Genomic DNA, 25,861 nt, shown 5'->3' on the forward strand with positions numbered 1-25,861 from the left:
TTTTCATATGAAAATAAAATTAAACAGAACAGATAGGTGCAATAAATACACCATGCACAAGGTATTTATGTTAAATCAATACATAGGCTACTAAAACTCAGCATACAGAATGGCAACATGAGATATATGTCTACTTTTATAATAGGAATATTACTAATACAGTGCTGCTTGAAAGTATGTGAACCCCTTGAGCAGTTTAGACTTTTCTGTTGTTTTACCATGATTTTTCTATTTTATCATCACCAGTTTTCCATTTATGAAATGTCAGGTTTATGTTTATTAATTGCATGTACTTGTTTAGAGGGAATTGTGTGAGTAGCCAAAAAACTACATGAAACATGGAATTAGTGTATGTGCAAAAGTAAGTGAACCCCCAGCTGCATTGGTAAAGTCAAGTAGTTAACAGATTTGGTGAAACACATTTGGGTGCTTAATTAGTCAATTAAGTAAACCAATCAAATGAGACATCCTTGGGAAAAGGGTTGGGCAACACAGATTAAAAGAGAGAGGAAACCAACCAAACTACTGTAGTGCCAAGGTGTACCCACACAGATCAACAATGCAGAGAGGAAAGGAGATATCCGAGGACATCAGGAAGAAGGTACTGACAGCCCATCAGTCTGGGGAAAGCTATAGGACCATCTCCAAAAGATTGCAGCTCCATCCATCCACTGTAAGACAAATAATTTACAAATGGAGGGCATTCAACATGACCGCAACTCTGCCTAGAAGTGGACGCCCATCAAGACTATCACCAAGAAGCACCAGAATAATAATAAATCAGGTAAAAGCCAACCCACACATCACCTCTAAAGAGTTGCGGACCTCTCTGGCATTGTAGACGCATGTACGTACATTTACCCCAGATGCTGCCAGAGAGGTCCACAACTCCGTTGGACGAGACATCTAGCCTTTATATATATCTATGGTTGAAGGAGTTATTGAGAGAAAGAGAGAGTGAGAGGGAGAGAGAGAGAGAAACAGGTCCTGTGGTTTTTTGTTTGTGTTCTTACTCTGAGATGCTGGGGAGGGGGCGATGTGTTGAAGTCTCTCGGTGAGGCCGTTTTCTTCTCAACTTGTTCAGAAACTCAGGAGACATGATTCACAGGCGATTCACACACCTTGAAAGACCAAAATGAAAAACATTGCTGTCATATCTGGAGCCAGGTAGGTGCAATGACATGAATTACAGTAAAGGTTTTGCTCACTACATATGCAACCAAAGTGTTTGTACCTAACCTTGTTTTTTTTTTGCTCTCTTTTGCCAGCTGTTCAGGTGGCATAGCTTGTGTCTGACATTTTAAAGAGAAACAGCATCACAACTTTATATCTGACAAATTACTGTCTAAAATTCATGTCAGAACTCAATGAAGAGGTACCTGAGGTACCCTGTCTTAAAACACAGATTATCTTCAATCTTAATCTGTGTTTCTGTTCAGTTGCAGTATTAAACTCTGTTTCAATAAATCACCTAAGGAAATTGTAGCACTGAAAGTATGAGTGTGTTTAAGCTTTTTAAGTACTAAATACTGTAGTGAAAAGATTTGGTTTTACCATCGGTTTATTGTTGTATTCATTTCCAATCAAGGAAATCAACCAGAGAAGCGAGTGTGAGTCAAATCAGAACAGCAGTAGGCCCATCATACCACAGCATTAAGACAAAATCCACCTGGGGGGATCGTCTGGGGAGCACGAGCATCGAAGAGCACATTGAGAGTGAAGAGCCCCTCAGGTGGCTCGCGGAGAAATGTGGGAACAGGTACCACGTCTTCAACAACGTGAACAGAGGAGACGGCTCACAGGTCCATCAGCTTCTAGAGAAGATCGACGACATTGAGGCGAGCGTTAGTTCCTGCGCCCTGACCCTCGAAGCCCCAAAAACTGAGGTCACAGAGAGCCCCAAAGAAGCAGAGGAGGTGAGACCAGAGATAGTGGAGCTGCTGGACGAACAATGGAACAGAATGGACAAAGAACTGGAGGAGAAGATTCGAAAAATGTGTCAAGAGACATTGCGCTCAGAATTTAAAGGAAACAGAAGCATGGACCCCTTCACGGACTGTGAGTATTAGTTACGTTTGCACTTAGTCACTTGGCAGATGCATTTATCCAAAGCACCTTTGACTATTGTACAGTTCATTAATGTGGTAAAAGTTATGGGTACAATTATGGGTTGATGTCAGTAACCTGAAATTTGATGACCTTACTAGAGAAGTATAGTATTTTAATTCACTGTAAGAAAAACACAGCATAAATCATGACCTATGTTACCTTACTTTGATTGCCTATTTTCAGTTCATAAAAATGAACCAGACACCAGTGCGGAGAAGAGTTTGCCAGGTAACTTGCCTTAGACAGAATGTTCTGCCAAGCAGTTAACATTTCCACTGTCATCAGGTTACCATCCACAACAAACCACAAAACAGCAAAACATATATATACTATATAATTTGTATTATTTACATTTTTTTTTGCTTAACTCTTGTCACCTGGTTGATTTTCTTAAAGACCATCAACACCATGGACTACCTGACCCCCATCAGCAGAGCAATGAAGCAAAATTAAGAAAGACATGATCGTCATGGACCGAGTCCAAGAGATTATATCCCCCGAGCTCTACACATCATGTGGTGAGTGCCGTGGTTATGCTAACATCTACACTTATATATTAAAACTGTGAAGACACAAGGAATATTTTACATCAGAATATTATTCGTTCAGTATTTCCTGATAATAGACTTCCATGTCACACATTAATTGATTAAAGCATGCTGCACGTCCATTTTGTCCCAGAGGTATCAGGACAAGCTGAACGTGACCCTCACAGACAGGCCAGTGACAGAAACATGCAAGAGATGGTTGGGCGGGAATGGGCCCGTCGTGAAGCCGTCATCATGGAGAAAGTCCGAGGCGTTATATCAAAGCTCTTTTCACAGTCAGGAGGTGAGTTATAGTGTTGTGGACTATGACCTTCTACCTCTAACAAGCTAGTGTTTGTTTATGATTATGATTAAGTGTTGACCAGACTTGTTTTTAAAAGTGTGGCATTCAGTTATAATTTAAAACTTATAATTTTAAATATGCATGTTTCTCACAAAGATGCAAATCTGAAGGAAAAGCAGGAAAGATCTTTAAAACATTATTCCCGTCCATATTCTTTCATCTAGATTTTTTCCATTGGTTGTACAAACACAAGGCGATGTAAACAAATGTGCTGAAACATTGGAAACATTGTAATTACACTATTATTACCTTACAATGCTACATTATTATTATATTTGTACAACAAACACCAGAACTACAAAATGCACATATAAAGTTATTATGTCGTAAAATGTAGTCTACCTTTTTTCATAGTTCATATGTTTTCATATGTTCTAGCTAAACTTTCCTCTGAACCTGATGAGCTTGAGATTGAAGAATCAAGAAGAAAGGTGTGCAACTGGCGAATAGACTCATCTGGAGTTGGATCAGAATTACAAGAAGAGGACATCAGTTATCCAGAATGACAAACATTTTACACTGGACTGTTTGAAGCATCTGCACTTGCCTGGAGGATTTCCGTTGTGTGACTCCACTACAGTTCAAAGCAAAATACATTTTGTGTATTGTACAATATTGTATTGTATTGTATCGTAAAGATATGTTTATGTTTTTATTTTTTGACAAGCATAAGCAATGTCATTTAGGATTTTTGATCCATTTAATCTCCAGCTTTTCATAAAATGTTGAAGTGATTCTTCGTAAAGTTGGAATGTTCCAACTGGTATTCATTCCGAGCAGGTGATCCCTGAAATTTGCAAACATATTTTAACTGAACTGCTTTCACTGAACAACTGCTTTTTACTGCTTTTTACCCAAAATCAGCAACTACTTCTTGTATTGTACTGCAAAATTATGACCATTTAGAAAAGGCCTTTTGACCTTTAGTACAGGTCAGGCCATTTATTGCTGTTTGTGGATCTTCGGGGAAACAGAGGGAACAGAAGACTATTTGTGAGATTTTTATATTCTTTAATGATCAGACTACTGCACGGATGTTCTGACAGTATAATACATTAAACTAATACTTCTAACCTAAGTGTGCTTCATGCTTTAACCCTAACCCATTGATGAATGGGCACTCACTATCACACGTCACTACCACCCACCTCCACACACACACACACACAGAAACAGACACACATCGACCTCCACACACCTTTACCTCCACACACACACAGACACACACCTCCACACACACACACACACACACACAGTGATCAGGTGCATGAACCATGACTTGTCTGTAGATCACAGTAAATACATAACTTTATAGTCATAAAACTGGATTGTCAATTATCAAGATTCTCAAATTATGCTCACACAAGGACTCTTCAGGGAACAACACAGTGCTACACACTGCCACCAAGCGTTTAAAATGGGTACTGCAGGCAAAATTCAAAATATTGGAGAGAATTGTCTCCCTCTTCCCCGTCGGTGATTTTTCTCTTTGCAGGGTGGTCGGGGAAATGTCATTAACATTCATGAAGAAAGTACTACACGACTGGCTGGTTAATTTATATATATGTGAAAATATTTATATTCACCCTGTTCAAATAAGATCAGGGCAGATAGAGCAAAGAAACCCTTTACTGATTTTGTGACTGCTGAAACAATCAAGCAAAGAGCCAACACAAGGCCGTAGCCACAGAGTAAAAAAAAAACAAGTAAGAACACCAGAGGAATGTATAAGTGTAATATATAGTCATGATGGCTTGTCAAGCTATTCAAGCAGGTTCCTTCATACTTTATCATAATTAAAAAGTAGATGGAATATAATCTCACACTGATAGAACACAGGGGGAAATAATTCTTAACCTCGTCTCCAAAATGTCATAAGAACCAAGGCCTCTGTACTAGTAAGCAGTAGTGTTGTTGGCATGTAACAAACAATAGGCTAATAGCTCACTGTATGCATTCTTAGCTGAAGCTTTAGCCAATAGCTTGCTTTGTGTACATTCTTCTGTTAACTCTGGCTCCACCCCTTCTGCTAATAACAACAGATCTGTAGAATGTAGACACAGGAAGTGATGTCAAGGGTCGTAGCTCTCTCCTCATATCTCGCTTGGCTACATGTTCTAACTTCTTCGCTTTGGCGAAGACATGCAGTCAGTCTGGTCTATTCCCTGCACCTGTTGTATGTGTGTAGTAGGTGGCCTAATCTCCTCACAAAGACACCCACTACAACCTGACACAGCAGTCATTAAATTGTATTGGTTTATACAATGCCATTAACAATAGACATTGTCTCAAAGCACATTACAGTAAATCACTTATAGTCAGCATTACAGTATAACCAAGCTGTCATGTACTATCTCTGGCTGCACACTTTGATTCAGATGTCCCAGAGCAGAGCAACAATGTGGCCATATATTTTTTATACAAAACAGAAGTAATGTTCCGCTCAACAGAAGAACAGATGTTTGAAAAGGTATTTCGAGAGACCTGATGAAATAGTTACAACCTGAAGGGAAAAAATACAATCAAAATCCAATGCTCTACCATTTGAATCATTCATTTCCAAAAACTGATTGTGATGATGCGGGTGACTGATTCAAAACACGGCTTGCTAAACTGACGTCTTGGCTGATGCTCTGTGAAAACTACTCGTCATCACTGGCTCCGCCTCTGATGCTCAGTGAAAACTACTCGTCATCACTGGCTCCGCCTCTGATGCTCAGTGAAAACTACTCGTCATCACTGGCTCCGCCTCTGATGCTCAGTGAAAACTACTCGTCATCACTGGCTCCGCCTCTGATGGTTGTTTTTGAGAAATCACATGATACTCTTCCTTTGTTTCTCTAGGCTTGAAGGGACTCTACTTCTTGAATCTGAACCTTTTCAGGTATATAGCTTTGCTCATCTTAGCAAAAGAAAAACAAGTAGGTTTTACTGTCACATTTTTTAATGAACACGTACCTATAACCATATGCAGTATGCAGTACACGATGTGCCATCAGGAGTTTGGGCTTTCTGTCTTTCTTTGTGGCTGCGTGAAAGTTTATGTTTGTCCAATAAGAATTATCAGATGAATCATCAGATTATGTTTCACTGTTAGAACCGAAGTTATCTTACAATAACTTCTCACATTAGCAAGACATGAACTGGCTAAACCTGTTTGGCAAGTCATTCTTGTAAACCACACTCACTAGAGCTGAGTAGGTGACAGCAGCTCTAGTTGGAACTTTACCTTCCTAACATCAACGTCTTGAGGCAGCGAAAGAACGACAAAGGCGAAAAAATCAAGTGTGATGAACAAATGGCACAAGAGGAACGTCACATGCAGCATGGTGAGTCAACATCAAAACTAAATCTAACTGTGGTTATCACATCTTCCTTTTTTAATTCAGGGCTGTACTTCTCGTGTCATTCATTTCCACGCTATACTTCATTCATTTCCAAAACGCCACTGTTACTGTTGCTGTCACTAAGACAAAGGGCAGCAGAGATAGTGATAAGTCTGATATTTCGCCTAAGTCTGGTATACCTGGTTGTTTTTGGTCTGAGGAGGAATCCAAGGGTGAGAGAGTGACCCGCACACTCAGGGAGGGAAAGGAAAGGCGAGAAAATCAAGACACGATGTGCTCAAAAGAATAGGTGAAGTTCAGAAGGAAATGACAAATGATTCAGTCTTCAGTGTATGTTTCAGAGAGGCAACAGTCTTCTAATACTACCTTATTTGTGGACAGCTTTTGTATCATGAAAGCTTTAGTGTATTTATTTCCCCTACCTTAATGTATGGGTTGACTTTTTTACCCTTGGAAGCAATCAGAAATTCATTCCTGGATCTGAAAACATGATATAACTGCTAATGTCAATTTCCTACCTACTTGCTGCAAATGTAAGATGCCATATTTCATAGTTTTAGACACACACATTCAAAGGTACATTTCCAGGAACCCCTTGGAAGGAATTGTTATGCTTACAGCAGCTCATTGAGCGTCGAGGAATGTTCTGGTTTTTCAAGAAAGCTCATGTATAGGTCTGGAATTTCCTCTACACCCTCATTACGTACCTGGCCAGACAGGAATTATTTACTGATTTCGATATATTGAATGAACTCTGATTCATGTGTAATTTTATATTATACTGTATATTATTGTTTTGGCTACTATACCTGTTATTACCTGTTACTGAAAGTGCATGGTTTACAAAGGGTGCACATTTCTTTTAAATATATGTTCAATGAAATTGCTTTTTGCTTCTTCTATGTCTTTTAGAGCTGCTGGTAGTTGTGCTCGGTGAGCACCAGTCGGGCAAGACCTCTGTGATCGACAAAATGCTCGGTCTTGGAGAGACTTTGCCCGGGAAAAGAACACTTTTCCGCGAGAGAAGAGAAGGTGAAGTGAGAGGCCGGAGAGTTGCCATGGTTGACACCCCCGGCTGGTGGAGGAACTACCCGTTGATCGACACAGCGGAGTTCATCAAACGGAAGCTTGTGTTAAGTCTGTCTCAGCGTCCGGGGCCTCACGCCTTCATCTTGACAGTTATGATTGATGTATCATTTAGTACGAAAAACCGGACAGCTGTGGAGGAACACCTGGGGCTTTTTGGGGAGAACATCTGGAAACACACCATAGTGGTGTTCACCAGAGGAGAGTCTCTGAAGGGTAAAAGCATAGAGCAGCACATTGAGAGTGAGGGAGAGGCCCTGAAGTGGCTGGTAGAGAAATGTGGGAACAGATATTGTGTCTTTGACAAGCAGACTAGAGACCAAAACCAGGTCATTCAGCTGCTGGATAAGATAGAGAAGATTGTAGTAAGTAATAGTGGCAGACATTTTGAGCTTGATGAGAAAACTTTAAGGGAGGTGGAAGAGAAGACAAGAGTTGTGAAGAGGAAGGCACAAGACAGACTAATGAAGAGGACTGAGCACACCAAAAAGCTCAAAAGACAAGGTACGTTGTCTTTTTTTCTTATTTTTCATTTTTTCACACAATTTGCATGACAGTATGATGCAGTATGTGTTACAACTCCTTTTGAAACACAAATATTTATCATCAGCACATGTTCTCTCAATGCCAGAAATCAGGATTCTTCTGGTTGGATGGGTGAGCTCCAGAAAAACCTCTTCTAGAAACACCATTCTAAACAAAGAAGAGGCTGTCACCAGGAGGACCATGTCAGCTGATGTACAAACCGGGGAAGTAGATGGATTACAGGTCTCTGTAGTGGACACCCCTGGCTGGTGGAAGTACTTCCCTGCCCAGTCCACTCCTGGATGGGTGAAGAGACAGCTGCAGAAAAGTCTGACCCTCGGTTCTAAAGCCCCCCATGCCATACTCCTGGCAGTTCCAGCCGACACGACGTTCCTAGAGGAACAGAGAAAGATCACTGAAGACAACATGAAGATGTTTGGAGAGCAGGTCTGGAGACACACCGTAGTGCTGTTCACATGTGGAGACTTGATGGGAGAGACGACCATCGAGGAACACATAGAGAGTGAAGGAGAACCCTTGCAGTGGCTAGTGGAGAAATGTGGGAACAGATATCACGACTTTGACAACAACAACAGAGGAGATGGGTCCCAGGTTACAGAGCTGCTGGAGAAGATCAAGGAGATGGTTGCAGAAAACAGCTCCTACGCTTCTGATACCCAGCTCTTTGAGGCGAAGGAGACCTCAGGAGAACTAGAAGGGGTGGATGTGGAGATGGGAAATTTGCTGGACAAAGAGTGGAAGAGGATGGACAGAAAGATGGAGGAGAAAATAAAAAAACTCTGGACACAATCAGTTGACCCGAGCATGAGAGGAGACAAAAGCGTGGAGCTTCCTCCCTTCTGTGAGTTTTTATAATCTGTAGAAGTCTCTTTGAAAACATTTCTAAAGGAAGAAGAATTAGCTGAGCTAACTTCCTGGAGAATTTAATGTCACATCTTGTTTTGTGTTCTCTTACCAGTTAAGGAAACTGAGCCTTCGCAGGAGTCCCATGAAGGTCCCAAATCACCAGAAAAGTTGGACACTTCAGAACGTGGTCTTGGGGAGTCGACTTTGAAATCAGGTTATTTGATCAGCTCCTTTTTGTCTTTTGTTTTAATGACATCCTCAATTGATTTTTTTTTCTTCCAAATAAGCGTTAGTAACATTGTGTGATTCACATTTCACGACAGAGGCTGGTGATGAAAAACCTCAGCAGCTCTCAAGACAGACCAGCGAGGTGCACTCTGACCTCTTGGAGAAGGTGAAGGAGACCCTTGAGCGGGAATGGGGCAGACGAGAAGCTATCGCCACGGAGAGAGCTTGGGGGATGTTCTTAGAGATGAGCACAGGACATGGTAAGCCAAAGCTATGCAGAGCAGAGCAACACAATATAATACCAGTAAGTGCTTATGGAAGATCTTAATGATATTTGTACAGAAAAGGCATGGGAAGTTCAATGTACTGCCACGTAGAAATCACTATAACTACTTAAAACGTTACTGACAATGGCTGAGAAAAGCAATGGTGAGATCATCAGTCTGTGACAATGGCTGAGAAAAGCAATGGTGACATCATCACATGTCATGTGTGACAGATGTGTCCTCCTCTGCCTGCACAGCAGCTTACAGCAAGTAAAATGTTTTGGGGGCAGTACCTATTTTTATTTAACACATTTTTTTCTCCCCACCCTCAGGTTTGTCATCTGAACCAGATGAAAAGGAACGTCGGAACTCGGAAGAGAAGGTCCTAGCCTGGAGGACTGAGGGCTCCTCTGGGATAGGTTCTGAAGCGGTGGACACTGAGGAGATGGACAGAAGTCTATTTAGCTAATGTCATATTTGAATACTCCTATTAACTCTGAATTGAAACGTGTGTCAATACAATTGCCTTGTGGCCATACCCAGCAGTGTTGTACAATTGTTTTCCTGTAAATATCAGTTAATGAATTAATGTAGTAATAAAATGGCTTCCTTCTTGACGTCTAACTAACACATACACAGAACATGTATCATTGTACATAGAAAAGGAAGGTAGACGTCTCCCTGTGCATTTGATTATTTCCATTGAATGTATACAAAGGATGTTATTTAACCTGACAAAATGTTCAGTGATGCCCACGATTATCTAAAATGTGTAAGGACCTCTTGCAACCCTCCTCCCAATTCATTAATTTGCAGATTTTTTTTGCAGAGGTAATTACATTAACCATTACCTGCTGTAGCAGTTAGAGACTTTAGCTGAGATCCCATTGTAGAACACTCACTCTGCTCTATTGATGGGAGTTTGTGCAAACGTTTGTGTATTTTAACCAACTAATATAAATTCTGTAGATCTGTGTATCTGTAGATAGTCTATAGGGGACCATCCATATATAGTGTGTTTATAATCTGAGCATCTGTAGACTGTCTATAGGGGACCATCAAAATAAAGTTTATAATCTGAGCATCTCTAGACTGTCTATAGGGGACCATCCAAATAAAGTGTGTTTATAATATGAGCATCTGTAGACTGTCAATAGGGGACCATCCAAATAAAGTGTGTTTATAATCTGATAATCTAATCTAATCATTTTTACTCCTCTACACTAACAGCCTCTCTTAAAGGAACAGTGCACAGTTCTGGGCATCTCCTGCAGCAATGTGTTGATTAGCAGAGTAGCTCTTTCGGAACCACTGTTTGTTTCCCATTTGCCAGGACTGTGTACGGACAGAGTTTTTTGAGAGCACACACAGAATGGACAGCTAGAGATCTGCGAGGAGAAATTAGCTTGATTTGTGTATTGAATTAGAAGCGTGGACTGCCAGTTCAAACCAGTTCGACCAAAAGAGATCCTGTCATCCATCCTGAAGATCACTAATTTGATTATTAGTAAGTTCAAAGATTATAAAAAATAGGTCATCCTAAAATTTAAATGTTTGCTTAAACATGTAACATTGATTTATTAACGCAAGTTTCCTTTCATGCAATTCATCTGCAGGACTGCATTGTATTTTGATAGTAATATCTCAGATAGTCAACAAGCGACATGTAAACTCTTTTTCTTTTCAAACATGAATATGAGATGAGTCAAACCTGTGAAGGAACAGGAACTGCATCTGTACAGGATGGGGCATTAGGACCCAGGAGGCTGTCAAGGCTGTCCTGTGCCTCAGAACATCAGTCTTATCTCTGTTCAGTCTTATCACCTGCCACCTCGTTCTCTTCTGAATGCCTGCTAGCCAAGAAGAACAGGAAACCATTTTGACTCTCAGATACACCCTAAAGCTGCAGTAAGTCCACCGACTGGTATTATTTCCTAGGCTATCATAAATTAATATTTTGTGGGGGAAATTATACAATTTTCACAGAAATGTAGCCTTTTGGAGAAGTTGAAAGAGAATCACTCTGCATGTTTCAAGAGACGTCCTGGTAAACGTTTGCGACCGAACATTTGCAAGAGGGAACTCTAATAGAAATTGGCTACTGACAGCAATCAATACTAATTTAACTTTAAATAGTGTTTCTTACTTTGGGAAAAAACTGACGGTTTATTTGTGGTGCCGTGACTCCAAATGTCTTTACCAGCAAAAAAAAAAATTTCGAATTCAAAAACACATTGAATACAGTAATACAGAGATACTCCACACAAGAGATACCCCACTCAACCTGTGTTGTTGGTTACTCCTACGTATGTTTGTGTAATGTGTGTGCATCTCAGTTCAGCTGATTCATTTCATAATGATTCTTTTTTCTAATGACAGGTAGTCTCATCTAAAGGTGGCCTACCCTGCAGAACTGTAGTTTAGGAGTGCACAGCAAAGGTAAACATTAATGCAAAAACTAACACTGATTTCCACCGTCTGCTTGTAACAGCAGATATGCAATCCTCATATACCTGACCCATACACGCATGATATTCTACCATAAAGCATGGCTGCCAATTAAAAGACTGTTCTAAAGGCTTCGCCGACAACACAAGTGGGAATCAAAGTTAGGGTCCTCAATTAAAATGATGAATGTCTAATTAATGTTTCACCCCAGAGTCTGGTGATAAAAATCTCCCAGGTGAAGACCCACCTCACCTGTCAGGACAGATCAGTGACGTTCGCTCTAATCTACTGGAGAAAATGAGGGAGACCCTCGAGAGGGAATGGGGCAGACGAGAGGCGGTCGTCATGGAGAGATCTTGGGGGATGTTTTTGGAGATGAGCGCAATGCATGGTGAGTCCGTTTTTGAATCAGCAATCACTAAGGCTGGCTGTTTTCAAAATTCTGTGAGCAGGCAACCAAATATTCCTGTCACAAACACATATATTTTACACAAATAAAATATAACAGCATCTGTAGATTGCAACGCAGATTTTAGTTGTGCTGTAGCTTAAACATCAGTGGGCTATACCTTTCAAACTGCGCCCAAGGACTTGTAGACATGAACAGTGCAGGTATGCAAGATGGACCCACTAGAGGACCGAGATGCAGTGTCCTGTCAGGCAGAGCCGTGTAACAGGCTGGTGTAAAGACATATTGATGTGTGTTTTGGTACAGTTTGATTTACATTTGTTTATGTTCACATTCTCTAGGTGTGACTTCAGAACTCGACGAGCATGAGCTTGAACAAGCTCGAGAAAAAGTGCATGGGTGGCAGATGAAAACCTCTGGGCTTGGATCAGAATTAGAAGACAATGAAGATGGTTATGCAGAGTGACAAATGTATTTGGGGGTTTTTGTGGACTTATTAAGCTTTCAAAGCATCTACACTTGAATGAAATTCATGTGGAAAAACGTGCTTCTTTATGTAACGTTAAATAAAAAATTAAAGAAATTGGTTCGATATTTACCACAGACATAGAAATGCCCCTCAATGCAGAAACATACATAGGCCCAAGTTCATGTGTACAAAACATGATACATAGATGCCCACCCAAAGTAATGCCATCCAAGCAGTAGTATGCATTGCTATTTTAAGAGTATCATCACAGTCCTTTTCAAAAGGCATTCAGTACACACTATTTTTCAATTTTTTATAATTCTTAATTTGTTTTTCAAATTCACATTCAGACACAATACCAAAATTGTAATCCAGTGATTGTAATTGTAATAAACACTGACGTCAATAAAAGAAGAAAGCTTGTTTGTTATCAAAAGTGTTTTTCTTAGTGTTCTAGTCCCACTCTCGAGCAACTGTTCATCGAAAGCACACTGATCACAGCACTTTCGGCTCTACATCTACTCTGAAAGGAGTTATATTCTAACCGGGGTATATCTACCTACACTCAGGTGCTGGGTTTGTGTGCCTTGTCCTCCACTGTAAAACACTGGGGGCGTGTGTGGAGTGGTAGAGTAGCAGTTTAAAGAAAGGGAGGGAAATACAAAGGCTCCATGAACAAACATAGGGTACCTTTTTCACTAAAAGTTATATTGCTACCATTACACAGAATTTGCTCTCAACTGTCAGAAATGGAGAGAAATGCTTTAAAACACTACAGAAATCCACCCCCCTCCCCATGCAAATGATCATAATAGCACATGGATATGGATAGTGATTAATCAGTAACCTTGATGTGTTTATGATGAAGCTTCATATTCAGTCATCCCTGTATGAACTCTGAACCTGCCAAAGATAATAAATCACACACAACACTAAGTTATGATCACGTGATATTTGCGCTAAGACCTGCTATATTATCCAACCTCTCAGTATATGTTAAAGGTTAAATTAACAGTGGGTGATTTTTGTTGAAGTCCTAACATAAATTGCAGAAATTATTTAGACTAGTAAATCTAAATTATTTGTAAATGTGTTATGTGGGTGGACGTGGGTGGGGCACGGCCACTGTACAAAGTCCTCAGGAATTACCTGTCACTGATTTAACTGATGTCTACGTGTAAGGGAGCCATTTTCCTGACTGTCCTTGAACGTCCTTCTTTAAGAGGAGTACAAGAAACGCTTCTGATTTCCAGATAAACCCAGAAGCTCAAGTAGGTGCACTTTTAATAAATTAGAAATTCAAAAATGTACATTTCTGGGGAAACATTGGGTGGGTTTAATCTGTTAATCTGTTCAATCTGAGCGTCACTGTGTCTCTGATTGTTTCAGAGGACATTTTCTTTGTTGCCTTTCATCTGTACCTTTCATGAGGGAAACAGAGAAATTTCAACTGATCACTAACTAGTTACTGACCATCACGTCATGGTCACTGTTACATTAAAGAGTAGTGTCTTAACACAATATTTCGCACTGACTAAAAAAAGTATTTGTGGTGATGCGAATCTGAACGGCAGTGGTGGGGGAGATTATTCTTGCTGTTCCATTATTATCATCTATCCTGTTGTTCAAGATTTATCAGTCATTATTCTTCCATTTCTACTGTTCATTTTAACAGTATAATGCTTACCCAGGACATGCACAGGGGCTGCCTCATAACACCGCACTAGGAGTGGCTCATCTATTGGGTCCAATGGTATCTTCCAAAAGCAATAAAATAACAAAATGGCTACAGATAAACTCCTGTCCCCGCAAGGTAAGAAAAAGAGTGATCGATGTGCTTTGTTTTCCGTATCCGGCTCCATTTTGAGTAAACGCCACTAACAGAGAAAACTAGAGCACAATGCCTTTGCTCGTGCTAAACACAGATTTGGTCACATTTCGAAGACCTGGCTAATAATGAACAGTGGTAATGACCAGTAATACAAATTATTTGACATGAAACATATTTTATCGTACTTAATGTGCTGTAAAACTCTGAACATTCTTGTATCTATCAAAGGCAGCGATAAAACTATGAGCTATGTCTGCTGACTCTGGTCCTTGAAATTCTCTGTTTTAATTCAGATGCACTATTTACTTCCTTGTGTGTCTTCCAGAGCTGCGGGTGGTGCTGTTAGGCGGGAACAATTCTGGTAAAACAACTGTGATCAACGCAGTCCTTGGTCTGGAGACTGAGACTGGGCAAAGATCAGCTCACAGTCTGCGGAAGGAGGGAGAAGTCAGGGGCAGGAAGGTAGTCTTAGTAGACACCCGTGGGTGGTGGAGAAACTTCCAGGTGATTGACACGGCAGAATTTATCAAACAGGAGCTTGTCCTGAGCGTGTGTCTTTGTCCACCAGGACCTCAAGCCTTCATCTTGACTGTCATGATTGATTTGCCTTTCACTGAGGAAAACCGGAGAGCCATGGAACAACACTTAGGGCTTTTTGGGGAGAACATCTGGAAACACACCATAGTGGTGTTCACCAGAGGAGAATGTCTGAGGGGTAAAAGCATAGAGCAGCACATTGAGAGTGAGGGAGAGGCTCTGGGGTGGCTGGTAGAGAAATGTGGGAACAGATATTGTGTCTTTGATAAACAGACAGAAGGCGAAAAACAGGTTATTCAGCTGCTGGATAAGATTGAGGAGGTTGCAGTGAGTAACAGTGGCAGACATTTTGAGCTTGATGAGAAAACTTTAAGGGATGCCAAAGAAAAGGAGAAAGATGTCAAGGTGAGGGCAAAAGCCAGATTCACGAAGATGGTGAAGCAGAGAGAACCACTGAAAGAAGAAGGTGAGTTGATTTTCCATTCCTTATTATTTTTTGCCAAACTGGCAAATGACAACTTTCTATATGATCTAATACCATACCATACACAGTGAAATATCAGACTTTATATCAGTCTTTGAAACTCCTTTTGAAAAACACTGTTTGTTCGCCCTTCAGCACAGGTACTCTCAATGTCAGAAATCAGGATTCTTCTATTGGGGTGGGTAAGCTCTAGAAAGACTTCAGCAAAAAACATCATTCTGAACGAAAAGGTGCATGCAACCAACAGGACCACATCAGTTCAGACACAAACCGGGGAAGTAGCTGGATTAAAGGTCTCTGTGGTGGACACCCCCGGCTGGTGGAAGTACTTTTCTGCCCAGTCCACTCCTGGATGGGTGAAGACACAGCTGCAGAAAAGTCTGACCCTCGGTTCTAAAGCCCCCCATGCCATACTCCTGGCAGTTCCAGCCGACACGACGTTCCCTGAGGAACAGAGAAAGATCACTGAAGACAACATGAAGATGTTTGGAGATCAGGTCTGGAGACACACCATAGTGCTGTTCACATGTGGAGACCTGCTGGGAGAGACGACCATCGAGGAACACATAGAGAGCGAAGGACAACCTTTGCAGTGGCTTGTAGAGAAATGTGGGAACAGATATCACGTCTTTGACAACATCAACAGAGGAGACGGGTCCCAGGTTACAGAGCTGCTGGAGAAGATCAAAGAGATGGTTGCAGGAAACAGTTCCTATGCTTCTGATACCCAGCTCTTTGAGGCGAAGGAGACCTCAGAAGAACCAAAAAGGTTGGATGTGGAAATGGGAAACTTGCTGGATGAAAAGTGGAAACGTATGGATGAAAAGATGGAGGAAGAGATAAAAAAACTAGGGACACAATCAGCTGACAGGAACATCACAGGAAAAAAAAGCCTTGATGAATTTCATGACTGTGAGTGTACAATCATTAATAGTGTGTTAGTCTTTTATCTAGGAGAAGAATATAGTGTACTAGTCAGGATCTACTGAGGATCTGAATGTTCAATGGATTCAGTCCTGATCTTCCTGATCAATGTCAAGCAAGAGTCATATCTGTACCAAATCAGAGTTTTACCTTTGCCAGATCAAGCCTTATACAGTACTGTATGAACTACTATCTGGGAATAATATTTCTTTGATTATGTAAAATGCTAAGATAACGTCACACCTTGTTTTGTGTTACTCTAAAAGTTAAAGCAAATGAACCTTCAGAGACGACCCACAGGGAGTACCCATCACTAGCAAAGAGTGATACTCTATCCTGTGCTCTTAGTAAGTTGACATTAAAGTCAGATTATCTCATTCAGTGCCACACTTTATTATTAGTACCAATGATTGGCATCGACTACAACACTTGACTACCAATTATTGTTTCACCCCAGAGTCTGGTCATAAAAAACATCTAACGGGAGAAAAGGTACAAACACTGTCAGGACAGACCAGTGAGGTGCACTCTGACCTTTTGGAGAAGGTGAAGGAGACCCTTGAGCGGGAATGGGGCAGACGAGAGACGGTCGTCATGGAGAGAACCTGGGGGATGGTCTTTGAGATGAACACAGCGCATGGTTAGTCTTTTTTCAGTTTCATGACTCAGTGATCACGAAGGCTTCCTCTTTTTAAAAGTCGGTAGCCATAAAGCTTAGTGTAAGTCTATTATTAGTCTATCACTAATTATTTTACATAGTTTGTGCATCTCTATAAAAGGGTCAAAGTGAGAGAGTAAGGTCATTTGAATAATATTTAAAAACAACCAAGAATCCCCAACAAGAGAAGAGGTAAAAATACAACTAAGAAAAAGATGGAAGTACATTGTGCAGTTACTAGTGTGTCAAAAGAGGTGTTACTAGTCACTGTGAAAGGCAGAACTAGTCTTACTGAAATCAAATTACTAATTTGGCCTTGGTAATGTCATCAGGGCCTTTGTTTATGTATTCCAAGAATGGCCTGTGATTGTCTTACACGCCGTGTCATAACTGAATTATTTGTTGCCAGTGGATACAGAGGGTACTGGTGCCTGAAGGTATGTGCTAGCATCAGATGCTAATAGCATGCCCACCTCTCAAGTCCTAATGTTCAGGTTCAAGTCTCTCACCGAACAGGTTGTTTGTTTTACAGTTGCTCATGTTTTCCTTCATCAGGTTTAAAATCAGAACCTGATGAGCATGAGATTGAACAAGCAAGAAGAAAAGTGTGCGACTGGCGAATAGAATCATCTGGACTTGGATCAGAATTACAAGAGGAGGACATCAGTTCTCCAGAATGACAAACATTTGACACTGGACTGTTTGAAGCATCTGCACTTGCCTGGAGGATTTCCATTGTGTGACTCCACTACAGTTCGAAGCAAAATAAATTGTATGTATTGTACAAATTATATTTTATTGTATCGTAAAGTTATGTTTATGTTTTACATTTTTTGACAAGCATAAGCAATGTCATTTAGGATTTTTGATCAATTTAATCTCCAGCTTTTCATAAAATGTTGAAGGCATTATTCGTAGAGTTGGAATGTTCCAACTGGTGTTTCGAGCAGGTGATCCCTGAAATTGAAGATGACAACAATTTTGAGTGATAAACATTTTTCTTTAAACCAAAGACAACTGATTACACTATAAAATAACACTAAATATATAACACTAAACCGAAAACCTTTTTTTTGGAACATAAAGTTATGTTTATGTTTTTATTTTTTGTAAAGCAAAAACAGTCATTTAGGATTTTTGATCCATTTAATAGGATTTTTAATAAGCTAGTTAGGCTTCCATAAAATGTTTGTTATAAATGCATTTTTTTGTACAGTTGGAATGTTCCAACTGGTGCTCTCTCCGAGCTGGTTTTGCTAGAGTTTGACTGTAGGCTAATCATTAATGTTCAAACGTTCTGAACACTCATCTTTTAAATGTTTAAAACACGACAACTGGTTTAAAAAACTCTCTGAAAGGTACAATCAACAAGTCTTTCACAGTTCAACTGAAAGAGATCTTCACATCCTTTCTTGACAATGATTAATAGTCGCCTAATTATGCTTTTGTAAGTTTTGACCCAATGTTGAGCAGTGAGGACATAACTCCTTCCTATATCTATTGTATCTCTACACACACTGTGTGTCATCTGTGACTGTGCTGAACTCTGAGACACTTTCTTATTCAAGACCTGCATTCAGGAGGAATTTGTGTTGAAACCTGAAATGTTGTTAATGCTGTACTCACTCACACAGGCCTGGATCATCCAGTGCTGTAGACCTGCTGTATGTCACTTTGGATAAAAGTGATTTTCTAAATGAATTAATGTATCATTTTTTATACTTATATACACATCAGTGTATTCATTGTATTAGCGTATTATTGTGGCGGAGAAAAAGTAATGAAGAGGTATAAATTAATAAAGAATTTTTAAAGCAATTATCGAAGATTTTTTTATTTACAAAATGGTAATGTTCGATTGGGTATAGTCATCAAGGAATGATAACACATCTATTCAGGGTCTCAAAATCCTCTACCCACGTATGGCTGTGTACATTAATCTGGCATTGACGGGTAAATGAGTAAAGGACACTTCATGTCCAATATCTAGCTGCTCAGCAGGAGCGAGGAGATGGGGAGAAACTCAGGGTTTGATCAAGAAAACCTTCCAGCAAGTACTTTAGGTTCAGAGAGTCAGTTACTGTTGTCCCTGATTCAGAGTTTGAGTTACCTCTTTTCTAGAATGTAAAACCCAGAGTTTCTCTCATCTCAGAGTTCTGGAATAGCCCTGTGGTTTTGTGTGGCACTCCTGTGGTGTGTGTTCCAGTGGCCAGTAAAGGGGCACTCCTGTGGTGTGTGTTCCAGTGGCCAGTAAAGGGGCACTCCTGTGGTGTGTGTTCCAGTGGCCAGTAAAGGGGCACTCCTGTGGTGTGTGTTCCAGTGGCCAGTAAAGGGCACTCCTGTGGTGTGTGTTCCAATAAAGGGGCACTCCTGGGGTGTGTGTTCCAGTGGCCAGTAAAGGGGCACTCCTGGGGTGTGTGTTCCAGTGGCCATGTGTGTTCCAATAAAGGGGCACTCCTGAGGTGTGTGTTCCAGTGGCCATGTGTGTTCCAATAAAGGGGCACTCCTGTGGTTGTGCAGTGCATGGGGCACAGGAGCTGCATTTAAAAATGGACATCTCTGTCTCGCTGTGCATTCTTACAGGTTAGCTTCCTGCAATATTTTTTAAATGTTATGTATGGCATAATGTCTTTTGAAATATTAAAAATAATGTAAAGACTATTAGTTGACCTCAATTAAAGGCAGAACACCTGCAGGAGTGTATTTAGTTGATGTAGCCTAACTGCAGGTGGCAGTAGTTCCCCTGAATGGAAAGAAAAACACTTTAAAAAGGTTGATGACTTTATTCATCCAGCAGGAGCAGCCATTATGTATGGTGATATGATGACCATGTGCTCTTAGAGACATCAACGCAAAATGCACCTGCTTTAGTGATGTTTTACTCACACAGCAACGAAGTAATAGATTCTTGATTTGGGGCGAAAACTCGAGAAATCAAGAAAATTACTGCTAAATAAAATAAAAACTGCTATCCTTAAAAAAAATAAAAAAAAATGTTTTTAATTTTCTTTTTAAAACATGCCTGCACATTAATATTAGACATATTCTCATTTAAAACAAGAGAAGAAGAATCAAATTCTCAAATTCTTCTGAAATGGTTCATGTTCATGATGGTTCTGTCGATATTCAGAAAATGACTCTGTGTTTGTTGCCTTCAGAGTTACATTGCCAATGTACCTCACCTCTGAAACACCAGCATGAGCATTCAAGACTGCCAACACTGCACATCCAGAACATTTTCAAAATATGCTAAATGTATTTATTTTTCAAATAATGATTGTGCAATGTTCAAAGAAAGGACAGATTCAACACACAATAATATGTGGGAACTCGATATTGATACTTCCTTTATTGGCATTCTTGCGAGACATTACAACAAAATAAGATCAATGAGTTTAAATTAACATTATACGGTTTGACATCATGTGTTGCTAGATCAATTATCATTCGTAATCCTACACAATCGCCCTTAAATCTAGAAAAGAAGTCTTGCATCCAAAATCTACCCACATTTACTCTCTTCCCTAAGCAAGTAATGCTTGCCCTTTACTTCATAATTCAACACATTCCAGCTCACAACATTGCCTGGGATAAAGGGCTCACTCTCTGGCTCATAGTCCATGTGCTTCTGAATTTTCTGAGGACAGAACAGAGTCCCAAACATGGATATCTTTCAACTCTCCGTCGATTGAACCCTGATCTAGTAAATAGCTTACTGAGCTGTAGCGTCTACCAAGTGTAATTTTAGGTGAGGGCCCCACCCACCCCCCGCCCCCCAAAAAGAGTAAACAGACAGTAACCCCTGGGCACAGAGCTGGATGTTTCTTTAAGGTCGGAGGTTAAGCAACACAAATAACAGAGCTTTGTTTCAGCCGGACATTTTTTAACTACAATCATAGTGTGGGTATTATTATTATTATAAGTAGTAGTAGTATGCTGTTGTTGTTGTTGTCGTTGTCGTTTTTACTATTTTATGATATTTCATATTGTTATACTCAGTTTTGTTGAATTATGCCTAGAGTAGTATCCATAGAGTGTGTGAGTCTCTGGCTACAGTAATACTCCAAGTCCTCTTCCTCCTAAATACCAAGTTCATTTAGTATTACATCTGGAACTTGGTGTTTACTGATAGGGATCCCACAGTCACACCTCCTGAGGGGGATTCCCTACAGACCACAGAGACCAGAATTCCCATGTTTCTGAGATCTATGTTAAAACTTATCTATTCAGCTGCAGGACTGAGACCAATGTACCACTCAGACAGACTATTCAAATGAACCCAAACATGACACAGAAATCTTCACCTTACAATGCAATACAACACTCAGTACCCTTAATTCAATTTCCCTGCCCTTAGTTTAACCCTTGTGTGGAAAAACACAAGGAGAGAACCAGAGACAGAGGGTAGAGTTAAGAATGCAGTTCTGGAATGTTTTTAGAAACATTATCTGTAAACAACTGACCCACACCCAAAGAGTAATTGTAACTAGAAGGCCATCTGGGTTTTACAATGCAAAGATTCTCTGCCTGCAACTTGGAGCCTTACAATTGCACTTTGGGTAAAAGTAAGTAAAGCCCTCTATTTAGGTTTAATGCTTTAAGAGCATGAAGATGTCTGAAACCTGGCTTGGGGTTGGTTACATTACAGCAGAACTCTTAGCTGAACAGAGCTCTAACAAATGCTGATGTGTGTGGCCCTGCTTGGGCAAGTCTGTTCAGAGACCCTGACAGTGTTCCTCAGACTAATGATTCAGGAGAGCCAAATATAGTCATATTCTTGGTAGATAGGTGTGTGTGTTGCGAAACTGATCCGGAGGGTGTTGTCAAATTTTTTCTTCACCTTATAAAGCAACCTGCCAGCACTTCAGCCTCCAGTGCATTCAAACTGGTGGGTCTGACTGGTACTCTTGGGGGACACTCATGCACTAGAAGATTGGGATACAAAATAAGGAAATATGAGGTTTCTGACGTTTAGCCTCCTTTGCTTATTCTTTCAGAGATGTTCCGCAGAGGGTCAAGGTGAGTCTCCTGTTCTTTTATGACAATATCCTAACATGAAACTGGTCCATTTTCCACAAGATCTGTGTAGATAGTGATATTTATTTTATTGTGGGCAATTTTCAGAGAGCCTTTAAACACATATTAATGAGTATAGTTAGTGTGATATTTATTTTTCTTTTGTGTTACACTTAAAGAGTCTGTAAACAAAACCATTTTGCATCTGTATTCAAGCATATTTGGTCATATTTCATAATTTGTTTTTGACCAAAGAGTCTGCACATTCCGCACTCAAGATTGTTTGTAATTGCCAAGCAATTGACCAAGCTTTAAATTGACAGTAAAATTGTTTTTCTGTTCACAGATCTCGGAGGCAAGGCTTTCACCTTCCCAGCGGAGACGGACAACAGCTACGTGAAGCTGCAGCCTGCCGAGATATTGGAGCACCTGGGGGCAGTCAGCGTCTGCCTGAGGTACTTCACCGACCTCCCGCAGAACAACAAGGACCAGAGTTTCTTCTCTCTGGCCACACCGGCACACAGCAACGGTTTCCTGCTGGCTAAATATGGCCAGAACCGGCACCAGATGTACATTGGCGGGGGGAAGCTGGACTTGTGGGGTCTACCAGATGAGCTGAATGAGTGGAACTCATTCTGCGTGACGTGGGATTCCGAGACGGGCCTGACCCAAATTTGGCTGAATGGGAAGCCCAGCTCCAGAAAGGCTGTTTTCAGGGGCGGCTCTCTGGTGGGGCGACCCTTCATCGTTCTCGGTCAGGATCAGGATGAGTACGGTGGCGGGTTGCACAAAAATGACGCCATGGTTGGTCAGCTTACGGACGTCCACATGTGGAACCATGTCATCTCCACATGTGAGATTGAGAACTTCTCCAAAAACAAGGGCTTTGAGAAGGGGAACGTGATCAACTGGCATGATTTAGAATTCACCATCCGTGGAAATGTGGTTTTGGAGGACCAGATTACAAGCAAAAGTGACTCACAGAATTGTTCAGACGGTATGTCCATTTATTAACATGTCTATTTGTATTGATGTCTGTGCCTTAAACTAATATAGTTATGTGTATTGCATGATGTTTCACCTGGTGCATGAAATCCAGAAAACTAGATATGTTGAAACAGCTCCACTCAAAGGGACAAGGGGCTTACTAACTGGGGATGAGCTAAGCCTGAAAAGTTTGTCCCATTGTTTGTCTTTTGCACTGACAAAAGCATGTGTGTGCACACCTTGAAATTGGTCACATCTGTATTACATCTGTTGACCACGAAGAGGCCCTGAGATGGTTGACTTTTAAGACATATTTGGTGAACCTTTTTTCCCACACTGTCTTAAATTCCCAAGAATCTAGTCCCACACAAACAAGTACGGAACACTCAAAGAGTTTCTTCTTTTTAGAGTATCTTTGTTTGCCTTGCTACACATGTCAGTTTATCAAGCACAGAGGGCTTGTCCCACCATCTCATTTAGCAAGAGTTGAGGAGTTGCAGAGTTACACCGCTGTTGTTTGTGTCAGGGGAAAACAAGATTCAACAAGTGAGGAGCTCTGGGCCGAATAAATCAAGACACCGGGGCGTGCAGAAGTGCCCTAGGTGGAGAGGCTTTTTGGAAGTGTTTGTGGACTTGAGCAATCACATCAACAGATGAATTTGCCTGTTTGCAGGTTCTCAACCTTTGTGCTGGCTTCCCCATTTCCTCACCAGTGGGGAGATAAGATGATTTATGAGCACTGGGAAGGCCAGTGATTCCCCTAATAGTCAAACATGATGATAAAGTAGGGATAAAGAAACAAACATGATGATAATGTAGGGGTAAAGTAACAATCAGTATTCCTGTTGGGTGAAGAAATTAAACTGACCTTCATAAAAAGAAGTTCTGCCCACGGGTCATGTTAAAACAAGAAACCTTTATCTAAAATTAGGGGCATTTTTAGGCCTACACCAAACATCCCTCTCAGTTATATACAAGCCATTTCAGTCAAGCCTTCTTCAGAGGTCAGGTGTTGTCATGTTTTTTTCCCTCCTTTATGTTCATGTGTGCCTGTATGTGTGTCCTTTTGTTTTTTTTAGATCCATTTGCTGTCTTCACAATTACACGTGCCGCCAGTGGAAAGGCATTCACCTTTGGTGCAGAGACGGCAGACAGTTACGTCAAGCTAAACCCAAACCTGAGCAGGGGAATTGACGTAGCTAGCGTATGTCTCAGGTACTTCTCAGACATCCCTGACAAAGACAGAGAGCAAACCTTTTTCTCCCTGGCAACCCGTTCCCACAGCAACGGTTTCCTGCTCTGCAAGCAGGGACGTAACCGGCACCAGATGTACATTGGTAGCGCCATGGCAGACTTTTGGGGTCTCCCAGACGAGTTGAACGGGTGGAATTCGTTCTGTGCGACCTGGGAGTCCTCAACCGGCCTGACCCAAGTCTGGGTGAATGGCAAACCCAGCTCCAGGAAGTCCCTCTTCAAGGGCGGGTCTCTCAGAGGAACACCTGTCATCGTGCTCGGTCAAGACCAAGACGCTTACGGTGGCCAGTTCAGCTCAAACGATGCGCTGATTGGTCAGCTCACAGATGTGCACATGTGGGACCGGGTGATCTCCCCATGCGAGATCACGCAGTTCTCCGAGAAGAAGATTGTCGAAGGTGGGAACGTGATCAACTGGGAAGCATTAGATTACACCATGTTTGGAAATGTGATCGAGGAGGGGCCGATTAATAAAAATGTCCGGCAGGACTGTACCCTTCCTGAATAGAATGATCACATTTACTCAGGCCACAAATCACAACTATTAGGCCAGTGTAAAAATCGAGGATTAGTGGCTACAAGTTTTTATCAAGGATTTTGCATGGCTTTTAGGTAGTTAGCGCGCTAGTTTTAGACCAAACCTCTTCTGCTTTAATTATCATTTGAGAGGTCAACACAATTATTGAGAACATAACATCAGTAATTCAGCAAAATCATGTAGAAGTTATGTAAGGAACAAAAGTGATGATGACACGCCATTGTGTGGTGACAGTGACTGTTGTGTGAGTTGTGATTCTGAGGACTGTAGTGGTCACACTATGATTCATGAGATTGCACATACTCACCACTGAGGTGGAGCTCTGAGTTTAGCAGTATGGATTATCCTTGTAGCCTATAGTTGCTCAGAATGAACATATTGCCCAGATTTTGTCCCTATGCAGCACCATATTGCCCAGATTTTTTCCCTATGCAGTACAACCTTAATGTGACAAAAGACACAGAAACTACAGTGTGTGGTTCATCTTCTTTCTCTGCAGAGCCTCTTCTTCCTCTCTAAATGGGGTTTACTAGATGGCTTTGGCCTATATGTTTTCTCTATACTTGGTTTAGCCTACATGCAAGATGATTCCAATGCTTAATGAAAGCATTTGCCTTTTCTTGAGTGTACTTGTCAATAAAAGCAGTATGCTCCAAAAAGTCTCATCCTGTGATGATGTCAATGTTGTTCTTGTTCAAATCATGTCATAGGCTACCTGAGATTGAGTTAACATAAGTTTAAATTTCTCAGAAGTACTAAAATAATTCAAGATAGACATATCATATAATTGTATTACCAGAAATGCCAAAACAAAACACATGCAAGAGGCAAGACAAGGAAGTATTTTTCTCAGCCATGTACCAGTAGGTTGTTTATGTGAAAAGTCTCATCACAGCCTACCGGTGTTCCACTCCTAATCTGATAATACCATTAACCTTTGTTCTGGCCTTCAAAATACATATTAACCCATGTGTGTTTTGTTGATAT

At 40.8% G+C, this 25,861-nt stretch overlaps 4 protein-coding genes and 1 long non-coding RNA gene across 5 annotated transcripts; all 5 read left to right on the forward strand.

The window, feature by feature from the left end:
- Positions 1-6,298: 6,298 nt before the first annotated feature.
- LOC122128728 (GTPase IMAP family member 8-like) lies at positions 6,299-9,708 on the forward strand. Its single transcript, XM_042703414.1, has 6 exons — positions 6,299-6,329; positions 7,260-7,923; positions 7,991-8,820; positions 8,938-9,039; positions 9,149-9,357; positions 9,652-9,708. Exons 1-6 carry the CDS (start codon positions 6,299-6,301, stop codon positions 9,706-9,708), a joined length of 1,893 nt encoding a protein of 630 aa, XP_042559348.1.
- Positions 9,709-11,145: 1,437 nt separating this feature from the next.
- Positions 11,146-13,054, forward strand: LOC122128790. The gene is made up of 4 exons (XR_006151613.1): positions 11,146-11,227; positions 11,699-11,758; positions 11,979-12,158; positions 12,530-13,054. It is a non-coding gene; the product is annotated as an uncharacterized LOC122128790 (long non-coding RNA).
- A 1,720-nt stretch (positions 13,055-14,774) lies between these two features.
- On the forward strand, positions 14,775-17,892 carry LOC116219341 (GTPase IMAP family member 7-like). The gene is made up of 4 exons (XM_031562599.1): positions 14,775-15,479; positions 15,633-16,768; positions 16,879-17,061; positions 17,635-17,892. The coding sequence occupies exons 1-2, from the start codon at positions 15,071-15,073 to the stop codon at positions 16,484-16,486; spliced, it is 1,263 nt and encodes a 420-aa protein (XP_031418459.1). The 5' UTR covers positions 14,775-15,070; the 3' UTR covers positions 16,487-16,768; positions 16,879-17,061; positions 17,635-17,892.
- A 3,347-nt stretch (positions 17,893-21,239) lies between these two features.
- On the forward strand, positions 21,240-23,272 carry LOC105892737 (C-reactive protein-like). The gene is made up of 2 exons (XM_031562319.1): positions 21,240-22,098; positions 22,442-23,272. The coding sequence occupies exons 1-2, from the start codon at positions 22,035-22,037 to the stop codon at positions 23,107-23,109; spliced, it is 732 nt and encodes a 243-aa protein (XP_031418179.1). The 5' UTR covers positions 21,240-22,034; the 3' UTR covers positions 23,110-23,272.
- A 535-nt stretch (positions 23,273-23,807) lies between these two features.
- LOC116218986 (C-reactive protein-like) lies at positions 23,808-24,844 on the forward strand. The gene is made up of 2 exons (XM_031561762.1): positions 23,808-23,829; positions 24,162-24,844. The coding sequence occupies exons 1-2, from the start codon at positions 23,808-23,810 to the stop codon at positions 24,842-24,844; spliced, it is 705 nt and encodes a 234-aa protein (XP_031417622.1).
- Positions 24,845-25,861: the final 1,017 nt, after the last annotated feature.

The sequence above is a fragment of the Clupea harengus genome, chromosome 24 (assembly GCF_900700415.2).
Source record: "Clupea harengus chromosome 24, Ch_v2.0.2, whole genome shotgun sequence".
NCBI classification, from domain to species: domain Eukaryota; kingdom Metazoa; phylum Chordata; class Actinopteri; order Clupeiformes; family Clupeidae; genus Clupea; species Clupea harengus.